At 45.3% G+C, this 22,275-nt stretch overlaps 1 protein-coding gene across 1 annotated transcript; it reads left to right on the forward strand.

The window, feature by feature from the left end:
* Positions 1-3,378: 3,378 nt before the first annotated feature.
* HIF1AN (hypoxia inducible factor 1 subunit alpha inhibitor) lies at positions 3,379-20,984 on the forward strand. Its single transcript, XM_083738412.1, has 8 exons — positions 3,379-3,906; positions 7,442-7,692; positions 10,293-10,441; positions 11,730-11,875; positions 13,552-13,658; positions 14,673-14,736; positions 16,436-16,546; positions 18,790-20,984. Exons 1-8 carry the CDS (start codon positions 3,394-3,396, stop codon positions 18,832-18,834), a joined length of 1,386 nt encoding a protein of 461 aa, XP_083594538.1. The 5' UTR covers positions 3,379-3,393; the 3' UTR covers positions 18,835-20,984.
* Positions 20,985-22,275: the final 1,291 nt, after the last annotated feature.

The following is a 22,275-nucleotide window of genomic DNA, read 5'->3' on the forward strand; positions in this document are numbered from 1 at the left end:
AATGTGGACCAACCCACTGCAAGAAGGGCTTTCAGTATACTTTGCTGCCTCAAGTTGACAGGCTTGGCATAGCTTAATGCAGAAGAAATGTCTCTCCAGGTATTGCATGGAACCTTTTTGGGAGAGGAAGTTCCCTCTTCAGAGAGAAAGACTCACTCTCCAGCCAAACCAGCTCTGTGAGCTGTGGTGGACTATGCCAGCCATTTGCAGACCATCTTCCCCGATGAATCCCTGCTCAGATGCAAGTTTCTCCACTTTTTCAAAGCTGCAATCTCATGTCCGCTGACCTAGAAGAAGGCTCCATGGAACTACCTCAGGGAATGTTTCAAAGTATTGCACCATCTACTTTGAAACCCAGTGGGAGGAGAAGCTGTAGCTGCTGCACCAACCTGGCAATCTTCCTGCTGTGGAGAGTCTCACCTTTGGCCAAACTAAATAAGTTGTGAGAGAAAAGCAGCTTAGGTGGTTCTGAGTGGGCAGAGACCACAGGAAGAATTAAGCTTAGGCTGGTGTCTCAACGATGACCTTAAGACTAGTGGATGGAGTTACACCTTGGCTGAAGTAAAGTGTCCTCAGGTAACCTTAAGAGCGGAATACTGTGGAGTGTATGTTAGAAGCAGAGGAACCAGAGACCAAATTGCAAACAGGCGCTGGATTATGGAGAAAGCTAGAGAGTTCCAGAAAGACATCTACTTCTGCTTCATTGACTATGCAAAAGCCTTTGACTGTGTCGACCACAACAAACTATAGCAAGTTCTTAAAGAAATGGGAGTGCCTGATAACCTCATCTGTCTCTTGAGAAATCTCTATGTGGGACAAGAAGCTACAGTTAGAATTGGATATGGAACAACTGATTGGTTCAAAATTGGAAAAGGAGTACGACAAGGCTGTATATTGTCTCTCTGCTTATTTAAGTTATATGCAGAATTCATCATGCGAAAGGCTGGGCTGGATGAATCCCTAGCCGGAATTAAGATTGCCGGAAGAAATATCAACAACCTCAGATATGCAGATGACACAACATTGATGGCAGAAAGTGAGGAGGAATTAAAGAACCTTTTAATGAGGGTGAAAGAGGAGAGTGCAAAATATGGTTTGAAGCTCAACATCAAAAAACCAAGATCATAGCCACTGGTCCCATCACCTCCTGGCAAATAGAAGGGGAAGAAATGGAGGCAGTGAGAGATCTTACTTTCTTGGGCTCCATGATCACTGCAGATGGTGACAGCAGCCACGAAATTAAAAGACGCCTGCTTCTTGGGAGAAAAGCAATGACAGACCTAGGCAGCATCTTAAAAAGCAGAGACATCACCTTGCCAACAAAGGTCCGCATAGTTAAAGCAATGGCTTTCCCAGTAGTGATGCATGGAAGTGAGAGCTGGACCATAAAGAAGGCTGATTGCCGAAGAAATGATGCTTTTGAATTATGGTGCTGGAGGAGACTCTTGAGAGTCCCATGGATTGCAAGAAGATTAAACCTCTCCATTCTGAAGGAAAAGCCCTGAGTGCTCACTGGAAGGACAGATCCTGAAGCTGAGGCTCCAATACTTTGGCCACCTCATGAGAAGAGAAGACTCCCTGGAAAAGACCCTGATGTTGGGAAAGATGGAGGGCACAAGGAGAAGGGGACGACAGAGGACGAGATGGTTGGATAGTGTTCTCGAAGCTACTAGCATGTTTGGCCAAACTGCGGGAGGCAGTGGAAGACAGGGGTGCCTGGTGTGCTCTGTACAGTACAGTGGTACCTCAGGTTAAATACTTAATTCGTTCCGGAGGTCCGTTCTTAACCTGAAACTGTTCTTAACCTGAAGCCCTACTTTAGCTAATGGGGCCTCCTGCGGCCGCCGCGCCGCCGGAGCACGATTTCTGTTCTCATCCTGAAGCAAAGTTCTTAACCCGAGGTACTATTTCTGGGTTAATGGAGTCTGTAACCTGAAGTGTATGTAACCTGAAGTGCATGTAACCCAAGGTACCACTGTACATCACATTCCCCAACCAACCAAATTACAAAGTGATTCCCAGCCACCTCCACAAGCCTGAAAGCAGCCAGAAAGTTTTTGAGAGGGGAACGCCAAAAAAAAAATCTCATTATCAACACACGTTTACACAATGCCAGTCCTACTCTGAGCAGCCCCCCTGAAGTTAACAGACCTGGCTAACTTAGGTTAGTTAATTTCAATGTGTTTATTTTGAGTAGACCTTAATTGACTAAAATTCACGAGTGTACAGCGTAGGATTGCTAGTTAACGTTATGGTTTTATTCTCTTTTTAAAGGTTTTCTTTTAAAAACAACAACCAAGTGGTGTATCTTTTTTATGAAATAAAGAAAATAAAGAAAAATAGAATAGACAGCCATTTTAGTTGCAAATAATTTCCTATGCATGCCAAGAGCAGATTTCTCTCTCTCTTTCTCTCTTATAAAGGTAAAGGGACCCCTGACCATTAGGTCCGGTTGTGGCCGTCTCTGGGGTTGCGGCGCTCATCTCGCTTTATTGGCCGAGGGAGCCGGAGTACAGCTTCCGGGTCATGTGGCCAGCATGACTAAGCTGCTTCTGGGCGAACCAGAGCAGCGCACGGAAACGCCATTTACCTTCTCGCCGGAGCGGTACCTATTTATCTACTTGCACTTTGACGTGCTTTCAAACTGCTAGGTTGGCAGGAGCAGGGACCGAGCAACGGGAGCTCACCCCGTCGCGGGGATTCGAACCGCCGACCTTCTGATCAGCAAGTCCTAGGCTTTGTGGTTAAGTCCTAGGCTTTGTGGTTTAACCCACAGCGCCACCCGCGTCTCTTATACCCCACCTTAATTATTTTACAGTGGTGCCTCGCAAGACGAAAAGAATCCATTCCGCGATTCTCTTCGTCTAGCGGTTTTTTCGTCTTGCGAAGCAAGCCCATTGTCGGCTTAGCGGCTTAGCGCTATTAGCGGCTTTTAGCGGCTTATCGGTTTATCGGATCAGCTGATAAGCGTCTTAGCGGCTTAGAAAAAGGGGGGGGGGGAGGAAAAAAACCCCGCAGCAACTTGCAAGACATTTTCGTCTTGCGAAGCAAGCCCATAGGGAAATTCGTTTTGCGAAGCAACTCAAAAACGGCAAACCCTTTCGTCTAGCGGGTTTTCCGTCTTGCGAGGCATTCGTCTTGCGGGGCACCACTGTATTTGATTTACACTGCATTTGTGACGTTCCATTTCATTACATTGTTGGTATCCGCTTTGGGATGCAAATCAAGCCAGGTCGAAAAGCCAAATCTTTAGCTGCCTCCCTGCCCTCTTGCTCCCGAGGAAGATATTCACTCACACCATCTGGCAGGTTGCGTGCATGTGCCCTCTTGCCTCAGGCACCAAAAAACTGCCTGTGCCGGCCCTGCTACTTACCAAAGGTGCTCCAAGCTGAGATGCTGATGGCTCAGGGCGCGTTTCCTCCACCGCCCGCCAGGGGTCGCCGCTGCGTTCGGGCCGACCGGAAGTCTTCCCCTCTCCTCGCGGACGACGACGCTGGCAACAACAACAACAACAACAACAACAGGCACGTCCTGGCGTACCCGGATGTTCCTCGCCCGCCGTTTCCGCCTGAGGGAGCGAGCGAGGCGCCGCTGCCGTCGCCGCCGAGAGTCCCCGGGCTGCCCAGCGTCGCGAGGTGGGCGATGGCGGAGGCCTCCGCGTCCTGCTCCTCCCCCTCCCCAGCTGCTGCTGAGGAGAACGGGGGCCCTTCTCCGCCCCCCCTTCCTCCCAGGGGCCCCGAAGGCGGCGGCGGCGAGGAAGAGGAGGAGGAGGAGGAGCGGGAGGTCGGGGGCCGCCCCCACCGAGGCTGGAGCGAAGCCCAGTTTCGGCGCTACGGCTTCGCCACGCGGCCCATCCCCAGGCTCCGCCACGGGGACCCCCGGGCCGAGGAGCTCATCGAGAACGAGGTGAGCGGGTTGGGCTCCTATATATATATACGCGGACGGGAGGAAGGGGGGAGGGGTCCCCGGTGCTGAGACCCGGGGAGGGGGAGGGAGGGTTGCAAACGCCCTGGCCCCCTCTCCTACGATTTGCCACCAGCCTTGGTTAGGGTGCCTCCAGCATTATTATTATTATTATTACACACACACAAATATGTATATGTATTTATACATTCATTCCTATCTGTCTATCCATACCCCCAAATGGGTGGGGGTGGGGGTGTACACACACACACATATATGCATTGCAGGGGTTATACTAACTAGATGATCATCAGGGTCCCTTCCAATTCTGTATACCCTGCCTTTTCCCCTGACAGTGACTTAAGGCAGCTTACAGTGAGAGGGATGGAGGCCTGAGTTTTGTTCCTGGAGGAAGTGGGGGGTCCCCTCTGCTGAGAGCAACCCACCCATGCCCACCTGTCCGCTTCCCCCCACTTTGCCACCAGCCTTCGTTAGTGTGCCTCCAGTATTATTATACATATACATTCTTAAATATACACCTTGCCTTTTCCCCAAACAGAGACTCAAGGCATCTTACAGCTAAAAACAAATCAGCTAAAAACAGAGAAAGAAACTTTCATTATAAAAACCATTAAACATTGATAGAATTAAAACTAATTACACATATGCTTAAAACCACACACAGAATTATAATCAAAACAGCATGGCACCAGCCCTTTAATTAAAAGCGGTCAGTTCCCAGAAGCCTGTTGGCCGGCAGAAGGATAGGAAGGAGGGAGCCAGTGTGGCTTCTCCAGAGAGGGTGTTCCAAAGTTGACTGGGAGCAACCACTACAGAGAAGGCCCTCTCTGTATCTGTGAGGGTGGTGGGTCCAAGAAGAGGGCCTTTCTCAAAAATCTCACATCCTGGGAAGGTTGCTGGATCAGGAGGCATCAACCTTGAAAAAATAGGGGGGAAAGGGGGGCATAGAGGGAAGTTTTCCCACCTCCTCTTTTAAAGATCCCCATGGTAGGAATATTCACTTTTGACAAGCAACCTTCAAATAAAGGCAAGCTGGCCCACGCATGCACAGGTTAGTGATTTGTGGCACATAGGAAAGAAGAGGGTGGTTTTTATATTATTTTTGTTTCCAAAATATTTCTTAGTCACCTGGATCCCCTTTTTACTCATTATACTTTATTCTGCAGTTGCTATATGAAAAACCTGCTGATATTGTTCCTGTTTCAGCATTACAGTTCCTGTGCATTTACAACTAAAAAAGGGCTTTGAAATAGCAAGTGACACTGCTGTGGTAAACTGGGGCATTGGGCTGAAGGCAAGGTTCTGGGTGTCTGCAAGACTAGAAGCAGCACCATAGTGGTTTGATTGCGGGATGGAAAGTGAGCAGCTTTAGGATAGGCAGGAAAAGTATGCCCTTCTGCTGCCCGCCTTCTGCTCCCCAATAATTTATTTTTAAGGCTGGTGTATTCTCATCATTAAGGGACGCAGGTGGCGCTGTGGGTTAAAGCCTCAGCGCCTAGGACTTGCCGATCGAAAGGTCGGCGGTTCGAATCCCTGCGGCGGGGTGCGCTCCCGCTGCTCGGTCCCAGCGCCTGCCAACCTAGCAGTTCGAAAGCACCTCCGGGTGCAAGTAGATAAATAGGGACCGCTTACCAGCGGGAAGGTAAACGGCGTTTCCGTGTGTGGCTCTGGCTCGCCAGATGCAGCTTTGTCATGCTGGCCACGTGACCCGGAAGTGTCTCCGGACAGCGCTGGCCCCTGGCCTCTTAAGTGAGATGGGTGCACAACCCCAGAGTCTGTCAAGCCTGGCCCGTACGGGCAGGGGTACCTTTACCTTTACCTTTTATTCTCATCATTGGAGTGATAGCCACCAACTTGGGTGACTTTAAGAGGGGATTAGACACATTCTTGGAGAATAAGGCTACTAATAATTAGCAGTGTGCCTCTGAGCATCAGTGCTGGGGTTCACAAGGAAGAGTGCCATTATAGGTGTCCCTTTAGGCCAGGCTTCCTCAACATCGGCCCTCCAGATGTTTTTGGCCTACAACTCGCATGATCCCTAGCTAGTAGGACCAGTGGTCAGGGATGATGGGAATTGTAGTCTCAAAACACGTGGAAGGCCGAGGTTGAGGAAGCCTGCTTTAAGTCCTTGGTTAGCCACGGTGAGAATAGAATGATGGATGAGATGGGCTTTTGCTCGATTTTACCCAGCTGGGCTCTTCTTATGCTCTTATGAATGCCTTTCATACTTTGTTGCCTTATACCCTTTCAAACAACTCTTTAAGTTCTTCAAAGACCTCTCAATAGAGGTATTTGGAGGCAAATCTGTGTTTGCTTCTAATATTTGAGTACAGTGTTTTTTTCCCCCTCATTCTTTTTTATTAGTTATTTCCAAAAAGAACACAAGGTAACACACAAATACAAAGAAAATACACAGAAAAGAAAAATTAAAAATAATAAACAGCAATTATCATTTCCATATCATCCATATAACATAGTCGTCTCTTACGGGGCTTCCTTCAGCCTGTCCGTAAATCATTCGAAGCAATAAATAAAATTACACGTTTCATTACTTATATTGTCATTATACCGATTCCTAATTCCTGTTTGCTTTGCACAATAACTCTTAGTCTTTCACAGTGCGTCTCTAAATCCCTTTAGCGTTATTTGCCCTTCACTAATACATTCCAGATAACCTACATACTTTTCCCAATCTTTGGTGAACACTTGGTCTCTTATGTATCTAACTTTTCCTGTTAATCTATCCAACTCTGCGTAATCTGACAACTTAGATCTCCACTCCTCCACCGTTGGGGTTTCCCGTAGTTTCCACTTCTGGGCTAATACTACCCTATATTTGAGTACAGTGTTAGAAATTTCCTGGGCGCCAGGCATATTTTGCCACTGGCTCGGGCCCAGTTGTGACTATATGGAGATTGGTGGGCACCAGGTTGGCAGCCAGCATCTCCATCGAGCCAGTGAAAAAACCTCTGCCTTAGACCATAGTTAATACCATTTCCACTGTGTGTGCTTCTCCCTCTTGCATACTGGGGCGAATGAATTATAAGGGCAAGCTACAGTCAAGCAATGTAGTTGAGATCATAGAATTGTGGCGTTGGAAGGGATACTGAGGGTCATTTAGTCCAACCCCTGACAAATAAGCATTGTGTTGTGACCATAACCTAGGTTTAAGCTGCCATTTGGTGCCTTGCTTATATATCTCAGTTTTGAACACTATTTGAGTATCCTTATTGAAGAGTTAAGCATTTTGTTTCATGGCTTGAGCATTAATCAGAAAGGTAAACCCATCACCATTCTTCTTTTTGACTTCTAGTGTTCCGCTGTATCGGGCTGTCGTCAGTCTGTAAGGCTGTGCTTTATGAGTGACGGCAGTGAATAGTTGCAGCTACTTTCCTTCCATTGCTTATTCCTAATTGCAAAATCAGCCTGAATATTTGTGGCTGAGAGTTAGATACCTCCCACCTTACCTTGGGATTTTGCATTGCTATGCTTTTTTCTTTTTTCTTGTCTTTCCTAGGAGCCAGTGGTGTTGACAGATACAAATCTGGTGTTCCCTGCTCTAAAATGGGATCTGGATTATCTTCAGGAGAACATTGGGAGTGGGGACTTTTCGGTATATAGAGCAAGCACACACAAGTTCCTGTATTACGATGAGAAGAAAATGGCAAACGTTAAGAACTTCAAGCCTAAGTCAAGCAGGGAAGAGATGAAATTCAGCGACTTCGTTGAGCAGCTCCAAGAAATAGAACAGCAGGACAGTGGAGAAAGGTAACATCGGTTGGTGGCTTGGCGGTTTGGTTCTGTTGTGAGACATGGACTGAGTTCTTCTAAGGCAGGAGTGGGAACCTTTTTCAGTCTAAAGGCTGCATTCTCATTTAGGGGACACATTTCAGTGGCGGGTGGGGCCAGAGTGGATAGAGCAACTGGTGTTAAGTTTTATCTCAAGTAAGTTGTGAAGCAGGACTGGTGAAGGGTGTGACATAGGAAAATAATAATAATAATAATAATAATAATAATAATAATAATAATAATAATATTTTATTTATATCCCCAGCCGAAGCCGGGCTCAGGGCAGCTAACAACAGTAAAATAGTACAACATTCTAAAATCATTTCATTATAAAATTAATTCAAATCAAATTGATGGCAACCATTGGGCTAGAGTTCTGTGAAGATTGCCAAAGGAGGGAGTCAGGCTGTGCCCTGACCAAAGGCTTGGTGGAACAGCTCTGTCTTGCAGGCCCTGCGGAAAGATGTCAAGTCCCGCAGGGCCCTAGTCTCTTGTGACAGAGCATTCCACCAGATCGGAGCCACAGTCGAAAAAGCCCTGGCTCTAGTTGAGGCCAGCCTAACCTCTCTGTGGCCTGGGACCTTCAAGATGTTTTTGTTTGAAGACTGTAAGTTCCTCTGTGGGACATACCAGGAGAGGCGGTCCCGTAGGTACGAGGGTCGTAGGCCATATAGGGCTTTAAAGGTTAAAACCAGCACCTTAAACCTGATCCTGTATTCCACTGGGAGCCAGTGCAGCTGGTATAGCACCGGGTGAATGTGATCTCGCAGCGAGGACCCCGTAAGGAGTCTCGCTGCGGCATTCTGCACCCACTGGAGTTTCTGGGTCAGTCTCAAGGGCAGCCCCTTGAGTTCTGAGGGCAGGAAGAGTCCTGAGGGCCAGATAGAGAGGGCTAGAGGGCTTCATTTGGCCCCCAGGCCTGCGGTTCTCTACTTCTGTTCTAAGCAACTAGTCTGAGATATCATCCCGGGCTAGCTGCTTGCAGGGTTTTAAACTGAAGGAAACAGTGAGACATTCTACATCATACAGAAATTCTGTCACAGTGCAGATTGATCCAAAACAATATATTTCTCTCTTCACACGGTCAAATCCTGTACTTCCTACCTTGTAGGGAATTCCTCCACTTTCCTGTTCATCCCCCTTTTACCATGCACAAGCGTCTTCCTGAAGCAACAGGATCATATCTAGTAGTTATTGTGCTAGTATTGCTGCTGAAGGCATCCAATAAGTGTGTTCCTTTGGGCAGCACTCAAGGTGATGGGGAAAAGAAATAGGATTCTGGACTTAGTGGGGGGCTGGTTCTGGTGCTCCCTTTCCTATTAAATTCATTGGAAAGTGGCTGTGTAATTAAAGCCAAGAAAAAGGCTACAACAAAGGAAGTGCTGCACAGCTTGGGAGAAGAGACCCTTTGCTTCTTTTGTTGATTGCAGTGAGCAGAATCAAGGAGTCACTCATTCGCCAGTTGTACAACTGGATGTGTGTGGTTTTTTTCTTTTTGAAAAATGGTTTAGCATTTTTGTCCATCCTCCCCAATGCTCAAAGCAGCTTCCTATAAAAATAATAGAATAAAAATAATAAAAAGATGCAGTTTTGAAAATAAGAGCATCATAAACAAGGGCTTTTTATGGGTTGTTTTATGGTTGGTTATATATGAGAACTGTTTACTCTGCTACTGCTATTTTAATGCTAGCTATTTTTACTGCTATTTTAATGGTGTATCTTACTTTGTTGCAACCCATCTGGAGGACATACACCCTAAAAGGCAGGCTAGGAACCTATTATCATGATCAGTATAATCAACAGCAGTATTAACACTAGGTCACAGTCCCTAATCCACTGCTGTAGGTCTTTTGGAAGATAGGTTTTGCATCCTGTCTGAAAGGATACAAAGATAGGACAGCTTCTAGATTGATCTCTGAGAATGAGAGTACCTGAAACCATGTGTGCATCAGGGAACAGATGGGTCATCCTGCATGTGTATACCTGCCCAATTTCTATTGACTTGGTACTGCTCAGTTGAATCCTTTCCTTAAATCTGCAGTCCTCTGGGCGAAGTTAGCCTTTGCTTATCAGGTTTCTATATACAGTGATACCTCGCAAGACGAATGCCTCGTAAGACGAAAAACTCGCAAGACGAAAGAGTTTTTCATTTTTTGAGTTGCTTCTCAAGACGAATTTCCCTATGGGCTTGCTTCACAAGACGAAAACGTCTTGCAAGTTTGTTTCCTTTGTCTTGCAAGTTTGTTTCCTTTTTCTTAAAACCGTGCATTCAGGGGGTGCAGTTGCGACTTGACTTCGAGGAGCAACTCATAGCACGCGTTGTGGTAGCCTTTTTTGAGGTTTTTAAAGACTTTGGTGATTTTTGAAGCTTTTCCAAAATCCATGCTTCACAAGACGAAAACATCGCAAGACGAAGAAACTCGCAGAACGAATTAATTTCGTCTTGCGAGGTACCACTGTAAGTGAATGTATTTTTGAGGCACTGGCTAAAAATGAATGAAAAATGGCAATCAAGATCTTCCTTTTTGCAGACCTACATGTAAAATTCTCCTTTCCCCCTTGTTTTCTGCCATGTGCAGGCTTTATCTGCAGCAGACTCTGAACGACACAGTTGGGAGGAAAATCGTGGTGGATTTCCTGGGCTTCAATTGGAATTGGATTAACAGGCAACAGGCAAAGCGAGGCTGGGGTCAGCTGACATCCAACTTGTTACTGATCGGCATGGAAGGTAGCAGATCTGCCTTAGACTTAAATGTGCCTAAATGTCTTTGGACAACTCATTGCATTTTGCTTTTAGCATAGACAACTTCTTAGGGATTCCTTTTGCACACAAACATCCAACATCTAGCCCCTGTTATCTCATATACGAAAATCTGACGTAGGTGATTCAGAGGCCTGATTCAAAGAAGTGGTGTCAGGGATGTAGTCCATAGATGCCAGGATAGCCAACATTATGCCTCCCAGATCTTGTTGGACTCCAGGCAGCATGGCCAGCGAGCAGGGATGATGGAAGTTGGAGTCCAAACGTCTCGAGGGCATAACTTTGGCTACCCGAGGGCCTCTTGTTCACCGGTTACATCTGAAAAGATAAACCACACTTTTCTTATTTGGTTCTTACTTCTTTCACATGCATCCATTCCCTCTGGCTGCACAAATAGGCCGCATGGCAGTTATCTGACTGCTCTAGTGAGAAGGACTTTTTGCATGTAACTAATTCTTCCTTATCCTGTAACATGTACTACTGTCTTGTTGCGAGGACCCAGATGATGCAAGTGCTATAAACCGATGACGTACATTCATAAGTGTCCTCTGTATAACTGAATACACTGTTTAGATCCCCCCCCCCTACGTAGAACTTGATTTATTTTGGTGCATGACTGATGCAGATCACCCATTGTAAGATAATGATTCTATCCTGCCTTTCAGGGCAATCTCTCACAATACAGCCTACAGTAAAACCATTACACTACCTCCCTTGCTTTGGATAGCTCTCTGTATGGATAACTATTATTCAGAAAACCTCTAAAACACAGCCTCTAAACCACTGGTTTTGAATTGGTTTCTCAGTGGCTTTCCTTACGCAATGATGGGAGCTGTTGCCTTCAGTGGGTCCTGAGAGTGCTGTTAAATTGCCCAACATGTTCTTAAAACTTTATTTTCTAACGGTTTACTTGTAATGTAATAGGCACAGACCTGCATAATTACATCCCTTGTCTTTTGAGAGTCTGGTGGGTATAAGATGGTTTTCTTCCACGATGGGTGGCGAGTCGTGGAAGTGTGCATATAGTGCTTCGTCAGACTGGCCAATTCTGGCATTAAGATCGCCAGCCACTAGCACTGAAGCTGCAGGGGTTTGAGTCATCAAACCATCAATGTATGTTTCCAGCCCATGCCAGGTGTTTTTAATCAGCTGCTTGCCTCTTTGTAATGTAATGTAATGTAGGCACACCCTCATTGTTAATACTTGTGTTTAGAGGGCTGTCAGGTTTACAGTGTCTCTGTTTCTTTTTATGAAGGGAATGTGACTCCAGCACACTATGACGAGCAGCAGAACTTCTTTGCTCAGATTAAGGGATACAAGCGTTGCATCCTGTTTTCCCCTGACCAGTTTGAGTGCCTCTACCCTTATCCTGTGCACCACCCATGTGATCGGCAGAGCCAGGTAAGGCGACATCTGTGCCAAATGGCCCCTACTTTGTAGGAGTATGTGATATTAAATATTTGGGTGGCATTCAACTTAGTTTTACACAGAGTAGACTGATGGAAATGAATGGACCTAACTTATTCACATTCTTTAATTTCAGTGGGTCTGAGCAAAACTGAGTTGAATACTATCCTTTGTTCTGATCAGATGGAAGATTTACACAGGCTTCTATGTCCTGTCTAACAATGACCAGCCTGAAAGAGGTCGCAAGCAAAACGTGATCTGTATTTTTCTCCTGTTATTTGTGGTCAACGTCTCTTTGTCCTGTTCAGGCCTTACTTGCTGGTGTTTAGTCTGATAATTTAGCCTAACCCCTTGATGTTGAAGGAAAGAGACATGAAAAGCAACAACTGTGCTGCAAAGAAACCCCAGTGTGCAAGCAGGTGCTTATATGTGGGGTTTCTGCACACAAACATGCCCTGCTTTCTTTTCAAACGATTGCATGTGATTCAGTGCCATGGGGAAAAGTGTGGCTGTGCTCCAGATTAAACGCAGCAACGTCCCACATTACAGTGGTGCCCCGCAAGACGAATGCCTCGCAAGACGGAAAACCCGCTAGACGAAAGGGTTTTCTGTTTTGGAGGCGCTTCGCAAAACGAATTTCCCTATGGGCTTGCTTCGCAAGACGAAAATGTCTTGCGAGTTTCTGTGTCCCCCCCCCCTTTTTCTAAGCCGCTTATCAGCTGATCTGCTAAGCCGCTAAAAGCCGCTAATAGCGCTAATCCGCTAAGCCGTCAATGGGCTTGCTTCGCAAGACGAAAAACCACTAGACGAAGAGACTTGCGAGGCACCACTGTATTGCGTTTGCATCCTGCCTCTTCTCTGAGGAACTCAAGATGGTTCTTCCCCATTTTACTCTCTCAACAACTCTCTGAGGCAGGTTTTTCCGAGAGAGAGAGTGGCTGGCCCAAGGACACACACAGAACTTTGTGGCTGATCGGCGCTTTGACCCAAATCCTACTCCCAACACACTAATCCCTATATCACACTGGCTCTCCAGTATGCAGCATCCATACTATACACTATACTTTACACTATACTAAGAAAGCACTATACTATTGGATGCAAGGTGAGTAGTGCATTGTCCTCTGAACATGTACACTCTACATTGGCATGAGTAACCAGTTTTTACAACCGTATGTGTAGTCTTGTCCAGGGACAACAAATTAATGGGATGGAATTCGCCTTCCATCAAGGTATCTAAACAACCTACCAAATTTCTAGGTAGCCTATCTTTTTTTAAAAAAAAATGTAAAAGCAAGATTCTAGCTCATGATTGGACTTCAGCCTGAACCCAACCTTCCCCATTTCATTTGCTTACTGTCTACCTATAGTATACAGACATGCAACACAGACCTCTTTTCTGCCATTTACTGATGTGCACTTAGGAGACAAACACAGTCTATTGCTGTCTTACTTAATACTGTGTTAAATCTAGAATTTAATCTAGCACTTGACTTTCCAGGTTAACTTTTGTGACTAGTATGCAACAGGTTGTTGTCTCTACCTGAGCTCGTGCAGGTTTACCTGAGGGGAATTGGGGCATGGGAAGGACCATACCCTGGGGAACTCTCTAGATGACCTTTGTGACTTCAGCCTCTTCAGTGACATGTTCTTTTCTCCTGTTTTGCTAGGTTGACTTCGACAATCCTGACTATGAGCGCTTTCCCAATTTCCAGAACGTAGTTGGCTATGAGACAGTGGTGGGCCCAGGCGATGTGCTTTATATCCCCATGTATTGGTAATGAGCATAGACAGAGGATTGGACAGGGTGGTGTGGGAATGGGGCAACTGCAGCAGAACCCAGGGCCCCAGATTAAGGAATGGGAACCTTGGGCTCACAAGAGGCCTATGGGTCTTTCTCTTTTGACTCAGATGTATTGTAAGGCCTACAGTTTTTACCTTCTCTGTGTATTCAAAAGGGAGGGAGTGCTTCCTTTATCCTCAAGATACGGAGGATAAATAGGCTTTTGTGTTTTAAGGTGTTCTCATGCCAGAAGAGAGAAGAAAAATAAAAACATCCTTGACATTTGCTAGTAGCTTGGATTTGGGTGAGTGGGTTTAAGTAAGGTGAGGCCTATCCTTTTGCACTCTCACCATGGCAGTTCAACACAGGATCAAAATTTTCCAACCACTGAAAATTTCATACACAACTGTGTAATATTTTAGTCCATCTCTATTGGTTTTCTTAAAAAAAAAAAAAACCAAGTAGCTGAGGCTAATCTCATGGGGTGAGTTCTCCTTTACTGTAAGGGTAGAGTAAGTCGGACCCAAGCCAGATGTGGATCTGTCCATGTACCAATATTTATAGGAGTTAAATGGGAAGTGGCACACATCCCACAGGAAGTAAAAGTATAGGGGAAAGAGAGAGAAAGTGCCTGCCTTCAGTTCCCGTAGCCCTTTCAACTTAGAATGAAAGCGAACCTACCTTTGTCAGGTTGGTACTGAAGGCGGGAAGCATGCTTTGTTTGTATTCTGAGATAAAGTATGCACATACAAGAGAGCACCCATTCATGGGAGTGTGATCTGTTGAGCACAACAGATACAAACAGCAAGAGGTCACGGATAGTCATAGCATAGTTCCCTGGCATAAAGTGCAAATAGGATAGAAGCCAGGGGGATAAAAGAATAACAAAGGCTCAAGCTGAGCTGTCTGCATTGATACTGTAGCACTGACGTTGTTAATTCTTAAATTCTCTGTGGCTAGAATTGGAAACGTATACAATTTCCCTGGCCTTTCTATTATTCCATTCAGGTGGCATCACATCGAGTCTCTGCTGAACGGAGGAATTACCATCACTGTAAACTTTTGGTACAAGGTAAACATGTCACTAGCTTTTGTTGCTGGCAGAAGAGAACTTTGCGCATGGACAGAACAGAAACATAGAGCTGCTACTTGAAATATTTGTTGTGTGGTGTAATGCAGTATTGACGTTGCTGCATTATAAAATCTGTCCTCTTCATTCTACACACCTCTGAGGGCTGCTTAAGGTTCCCTAGAGTTACATGAACTCTTCCAAACCTGGCCTGTGTTCTTAATTCCATCTCTTAAAGAATTTGTATGGCTGCATTGGTGTTCAGTAAATTTGCATACCACCCTTCATCCAAAGAACACAGGGCAGTTCACAACATAAAAATACAAAAGGAGAACACAAAGTACATAACAGAACAAAAGCAAAACCAACCAATACCCACCCCCCACCCCCGCAAACATATTTAAAAGGACATAGAATGCTAATCAGCCAAAGGTCTAGTTAAAGAGAAACTTTTTCACCTGACACCTAAAGATATGTAATGAAGACTCCTGGGGAGCCCATTCCACAAAAGGGAGCCATTGCAGAAATGACCCCCTTCTCATGTTGTCACCCTCTGGAGCTACCGTGGAGGAGGCACACAAAGAAGGGCCCCTGCGATGATGATCACTGGGTCCAAGCTGGTTCACATTGGGAGAGGCAGTCCGTAGATATTCCCTCTGTGAAGTATGTAGTTCCTTGGATTGAAATAATGCCTAATTGTTTAATGGCGATGGTTTTTTTAGGGAGCCCTTTCCTAGACCAGCATTTGTGCAGTGACCTCTATTATGACTCTGTGCCATTTGGCTGCTAATAGAATACCAACCATTCTCCTGTCCCCCACTGTTTTATTGTGCTTGTATGTGTGTGATGGGTGTGTGTGTGTTAGTTTTATCAAGTAACAAACTTATGATCCTGCTGTTTCCTTTTGGTTTTTCTGCTACCTCCCAAACCAGAAACCAGAGTGAGTGCTGCAAGTTTGATGCTAGTCTCTTTGTCTATATAATAATAATAATAATAATAATAATTTATTATTTATACCCTGCTCATCTGGCTGGGTTTGTTTTGATTTGGAAGCTTCCTAAGTGTGTGTGTGGGGGGAATCCTCTTTGAGAGTATGAGCACATGTAAATATGTCAACACAAAATTTTAAAAATTCCTTCCCGTAGCACCTTAAGGTAAAGGTAAAGGGACCCCTGACCATTAGGTCCAGTCGTGACCGGCTCTGGGGTTGCGGTGCTCATCTTGCTTTATTGACCAAGGGAGCCGGCGTACAGCTTCCGGGTCATGTGGTCAGCATGACTAAGCCGCTTCTGGTGAACCAGAGCAGCGCACGGAAACGCTATTTACCTTCCCGCCGGAGCGGTACCTATTTATCTACTTGCACTTTGACGTGCTTTCAAACTGCTAGGTTGGCAGGAGCATGGACTGAGCAACGGGAGCTCACCTTCAGATCGGCAAGTCCTAGGCTCTGTGGTTTAACCCACAGCACCACCCGCGTCCCAAGTAGCACCTTAGAGACCAACTAAGTTAGTTATTGGTATGAGCTTTGTGTGCATGCACACTTCTTCAGATACACTGAATGCACACGAAAGCTCATACCATTAACTAACTTAGTTGGTCTCTAAGGTGCTACTGGAAGGAACTTTTTAAATTTTGTGTCAACTACGGCAGACCAACATGGCTACCTACCAGTAATGTAAATATGTGTTTGTGTTTTTCCCAGGGTGCCCCAACTCCCAAAAGGATTGAATATCCCCTAAAGGCTCATCAGAAGGTGGCAATAATGAGGAACATAGAAAAAATGCTGGGTGAGGCCCTTGGAAACCCACAAGAGGTACAGGACAAACCTGGAAACTGTTATTGGGGGCCAAGGGGGCTAAGTTGCACAGAAACCCCCGAGTTCTAATTGGGCCCTGAGAGCACCAAAACAGCCTAATTCTGTCAGTCGTTTGCAGTTCCTTAGATATGCATGAAGGGTTAACCCTGGGAGAAAAGAAAGGCTTTAAATATGCCATATATTTATGTACCGTATTTTTTCGCTCTATAAGACGCACCAGACCACAAGACGCACCTAGTTTTTGGAGGAGGAAAACAAGAAAAAAAATATTCTGAATCTCAGAAGCCAGAACAACAACAGGGATCACTGTGCAGTGAAAGCAGCAATCCCTCTTGCTGTTCTGGCTTCTGGGATAGCTGCGCAGCCTGCATTCGCTCCATAAGATGCACACACACTTCCCCTTACTTTTTAGGAGGGAAAAAGTGAGTCTTATAGAGCACAAAAAATATGGTATTTATTATAAAATACCTCCGGACATCATCTACGAAGATGCCAGGGTGGTATTAAAATGAAAAGGAATACAAGCAAATCCACTACAAAATGTGGGTTTTAATAGAGTTATACGTATTTGAGGTATCTCTGGTACTATTTGCCCAAAGCCAAGTGACATCCCGGTTTAACTTTTGAGGTTCAGCACTATGTCGTTGGCAAATTGGCATCTCTCAAAACTTAAGATACAATAAGATCTTCTATATACATCAGGAAACGTGGCGGTTTTCAAAAGTAGGCTGATTCACCCAAGGGGCAGGGTTTCAAAGGTCTTCGGAGTTCAATAGATGTTACTGTTAAGGAAAACCTCTGTAAACAATTGCACACTGGTGTTGCAAACAAGTGACAATTGACAGTGATTTTAAGGGCTGCTTGTTCTACTGGGGTGAGGGCTCCAAACATTAATGTTGAGTTCCAAGCCTATTATCCTTTACTGAGAATGGGTTGGAAGATAAACAAGGACAATAGAGACTTTAAAAAAGGCTGGGAACCATTTATGTTGTATTTACAGAAATATTGTAAAGAAGTGGACTCACTAGCAGGGTTTGAGTAAACATTTACAATTAACAAAATAAATAAAGACATTAAGATGTAAAAATTGGAGAATAACAAAGTGTAAGTGGAAATGTGAAAATAAGTATGGTATAAAAAAGTGAAGAATATGACAACATTTAAGTTAAAAATTGCAATATTAAGGTAGAATAAAACAGGCAGGGGGAGTAAATAGACAAAAAAAACCGTAAGAGGAAATTGAGGGAAGTCGGGGGGGGGGGCTGGGGATTTATATTCCTTTTTGCTTTTTAGACAATGTTGATTGTAGTGATTATAAAATTGTAAAACTTAATAAAAAAATTTTTAAAAAAGAGAATGGGTTGGAAGATGCATAATAATAATAATAATAATAATAATAATAATAATAATAATAATAATAAATTCTTCATTTATACCATGCCCATCTGGCTGTGTTGCCCAAGCCACTCTGGGCAGCTTCCAATCAAGTGTTAAAAACAATACAGCATTAAATATTAAAAACTTCCCTAAGCACGGTTGCCTTCAGATGTCTTTTAAAGAGAAGATAGCTGCTTATTTCCTTCACATCTGAAGGGAGGGCGTTCCACAGGGTTGGGCGCCACTACCAAGAAGGCCCTCTGTCTGGTTCCCTGTAATCTCACTTCTCGCAATGAGGGAACCGCCAGAAGGCCCTCGGTGCTGGATCTCAGTGTCCAGGCTGAACGATGGGGGTGGAGACGCTCCTTCAGGTATACAGGACCGAGGCCGTTTAGGGCTTTAAAGGTCAGCACCAACACTTTGAATTGTGCTCGGAAACGTACTGGGAGCCAACGCAGATCTCTCAGGACTGGTGTTATGTGGTCCCGGCGGCCACTCCCAGTCGCCAGTCTAGCTGCCACATTCTGGATTAATTGCAGTTTCCGGGTCATCTTCAAAGGTAGCCCCACGTAGAGCGCATTGCAATAGTCTAAGCGGGAGATAACTAGAGCATGCACCACTCTGGCAAAACAGTCCACAGGCAGGTAGGGTCTCAGCCTGCGTACCAGGTGGAGCTGGTAGACAGCCGCCCTGGACACAGAATTAACCTCTAGTGTTGACTTCAACGGTGTTCTGCTCTTTCCAGCTGTGTTTACAGTTTTTCATCTTGGGAAGATTTTTGGCTGTGCAAACATCACTCCATTCGGCATATGTCTATAGCCAACAGTTTTTGTGGTTTTACTCCTTTGTTGTTGTCTCAACAGGTGGGCCCCTTGTTGAATATGATGATTAAGGGGCGGTATGACTAATCCTCGGCCTCTGCAGTGGTGGATGTTGCGAGCTGCTTCACAGACAAGTGGAAGATACTAGGCGCTAGTATCGCACGCAGAAATTGAAAGACTGAGGTGCTCCTGGCACAACTCTGCCCTGTCCTGCACCAACGTAGGGAGTGACTGGTACCATCAAACACTCCCGTCCATCCCTCTTTCAACTTCACTTAACCTTCCAGAGGATCCCGTGCTTTACGACGTAGGAACCTAGCTGCCAAGGACTCGTGTGTCTGCAACCTGCCAGTATACAGAGATTGGCACCTGGTACTTGCCTGCCATCTGTCACATTGCAAAATACTTTTTTTGGGAGGGAGCAGAGTTTAGATTGGTCTTGCCAGTCTTTTGCGTTCATCCCACCAGCTGAATTGTATGATGTTGCATGAGGGGTGGATGCAGTAAGTCTCAAAGTCTTGAGAGTCTCCCGAAGCGGGAGAGAACCTTTGGCCATGTAAGACTCCACTGTCTGCTTATTTTGCCTGGGAAGTGAAAGCAATTGCATGCTGGCATCTGCATAGTTGCCTGTGTGTGAGAAGCAACTAGACAAGCCATTTAGATCTTCCCTCTGCACCTTGGCATTAGAAATCTCCCCAACACCCCTTCTCTGAGGTTTAGCTTCCGTGTTTGTCAAAGGTCGCCTTCTCTCTGATGGCACAATTTTCTAATGTAAAGCAAAATTATGGTTACAAGTACACAGAGGCAGAAGGTAGGGATGGAGACAATAAAGTCTTCCAAGTCTGCTGTGCCAAATTAACATCGAAAACAGCGTTTTGGAGGGCCTGACCTCTTAATTCTGTTGGAAGTCCCGGCTGAAATCCCCATACACACAGATTCCCTTTGCTACACTCCGGACGGCTTTTCCACAATGAGCACCATTGCCCTTTGTCAGTAAAAAACACCTTTGTGTTGTGTTTCTCTTTCCATACATGGAAATGTTAATTTCACTCCATCCTCAGCCTTCTGCATACTGGATTATAATGGATAAATAGGTGGAGAAGGGGAACAGCAAAGTTACAGTAACACTTTCTTGCAGTGATTTTTTCGACAGACTTCTATGTAGGGTGGAAGCCTCTATTTTCCATTCTATTCCACTTTTCCCTGCTTGGCAGGAAATGTGGGTGTTTCTGGCTGTGTTTCATCAAGACGAGAGTGCTGAGTTGAGATCCCAGCTTTGTCCCTTTGCCACAGAGGTGCTTTTCTGTGAAATGGAGAGTTTTGAGAAGACCTCGCTGCAAAAGCTTTGCTTGTCCCAGCAGGAGAGAGGTCATGACCAGCTTGCCGGGACAACACCTGAGCATGACTTCACCTTTTCTGGGACAGATCACACTCTTATCCTTTTATTGTACGGATCACACTCCTAATCTTTTACTGTGAATTCAGAATGCAGTAGCTGAAGACATTCTGGAGAAAGCTGGGTAGTGGTTCAGATTTCACTGGGCAGGTGGAGGGAGCAATGGAGCTTTGTCATAAGCCAAACCTACTGTTTGATTTAGCTCTGCCAGCCACATAGAAGCAGTGGAATGCCAGAGTTCTTGCCATAGATAATAGATCAGGAAAGGGGATAGAATGGCTTCTGAAGAGCAAGATTGGACTTGGCAAATGGTAGTACTAATAAATGCATTCTGCCTTTGCCTGAGGGCAAAAGCAATTCTTGTGCTTCATGGAAAGTGCCCTGGATGTGCAGCAGTATTGGCCAGGGTGCCAACAGAGACTGGAGCAATTTGTGGGATTTTGCTGTTGCATAGAGCCCATGCGGAAAGGGGCCACTCGCCTCACTTTGAATGGAGCGGATGGGACTTAAACACAACCTTCGGATCTCTCATTTCTTTTTGCCAAAGGTAACTTTTGAAAGTTTTTTAACGGTTGGTTTTTTTAAAAAAGAAGAAAAATAAATCATTGCGCCTGACCGGTGCAAGAACTCAGTTTACAATGCACTGATGGACTGATTAAGTTACTGTCTTCTCTTGTGTTTTTTTGTGTTTTTTTAATCCTATGCTTTTGATGCCCTGCTGTGGTATTGGGGAAAGCTGTGTGTGTGTGTGCGTTTTCTGTGATGATGTGTGAGGACATGTGGGAAAGGCATAATGCATCCAGAAGCGTAGTTCTTAAAATAAAACTGTCCAAAAAGAGAAGTATGGTGTTCCCTTTGTTCTGCCCAACAAATGGCCCTCTCTATCAGAGAACACGATCAGGACTGTGGGAATGGCTATCCCTTTGAGGGCTGTGGCATAGGCTTGCTGTGTAGTGCTCAGACTCTTGATGCTGTTGCTAGAACCTTGTGTTTGTAGATCTCTGGAACTACAATTTTCGCCTACACTGTTGGGATCTCCGCTTGGCCAAGCTGATAAAGCTCATCTTCCTCCAAGTCCTTCAGAATCGCCCTCCCGACGAATAATGAACGACCTGAGCCTTTCATAAGGCTCTAAGGCACGTTCTCCCATTCAGCAGAGAATCCAGCACAGGGAAGTGATGAGATTTATGGCTACATGCTATGCTTTATTTCTTATTACGCAGACAACAAAGAAATATACATCCTCTCTCTATGAAAGCAGAGAGCAACCGAAACAAAGGAAACAGGAAACCAGTAACGTCACATCCGTCTCCAGTCTCCCATGAGATTTCCAACAGCCTGGACTGTCTCTGGAATGTAAACAGAGCCTTGTGACTCCAAGCAGCTGCTCAGTGGCAAACAGGAACTAACATACAGAGCCCTTCCAAAGGAGGTTCATTGCCTGTGGCCTCCTGGAGTGTACGTACAACCCCCCCTTTGTATTGGCAATGTATCTAGACCAGGGCTTCTCAAACCTGGGTCTCCAGCTGTTTTGGGACTACAACTCCCATCATCCCCAGCTAGCAGGACCAGTGGTCAGGGATGATGGGAGTTGCAGTCCAAAAACAGCAGGAGACCCAAGTTTGGGAAACCCCAATCTAGACATTGAGAAATCTTTGCTGGTTATCAGCCCAGCTCAATAGCGCATTGGCAATAGAGCAACAGCTTATAGAGAGGGAGCAGTATCCCTTTTACAGCAGGTCTTGCCACATGGTGGGTATGTTTACCTTGGTGCTTCCTTCATATATCCCTTGTTGGCTCACCTCTGCAAGGGCCTTTATTCGGTTGTGGTTGGGAGGGAGCTTGTTGCACAGGGGCCTGACTTTCCTTCCCTGACATCCCAGAAGATTCTGTTCATCATCTCTACCAGTAAGAAGGCTGACCCTCCAGCAAGTATTATAACTTGCAAAACTTTAATATGAAATAAATCATAAAAGTGTTGATTGGGCTACAATTCAAGAGGGTGCCTTTTTTGTGGGGGGGGGGGCATGCAAGAGACTGTGTGAATTAGTAGCTTGCAGCCAAAGAATGGGCTGCTTTAGTTCAAATCAATAAAGGTAAAGGGACCCGACCATTAGGTCCAGTTGTGACTG

Source organism: Podarcis gaigeae (assembly GCF_964106915.1).
Source record: "Podarcis gaigeae genome assembly, chromosome: 5".
In the NCBI taxonomy this organism is placed as follows: domain Eukaryota; kingdom Metazoa; phylum Chordata; class Lepidosauria; order Squamata; family Lacertidae; genus Podarcis; species Podarcis gaigeae.

What these genes read in the sequence shown, in the direction of transcription:
- HIF1AN (XM_083738412.1), top strand. Translation starts at nt 3,394, where the DNA reads ATGCTGATGGCTCAGGGCGCGTTTCCTCCACCGCCCGCCAGGGGTCGC. An exon ending in CTTTATATCCCCATGTATTG is followed by an intron (nt 13,659 to 14,672) that starts GTAATGAGCATA and finishes TATTCCATTCAG; the next exon opens with GTGGCATCACATCGAGTCTC. An exon ending in CCCTTGGAAACCCACAAGAG is followed by an intron (nt 16,547 to 18,789) that starts GTACAGGACAAA and finishes TTGTCTCAACAG; the next exon opens with GTGGGCCCCTTGTTGAATAT.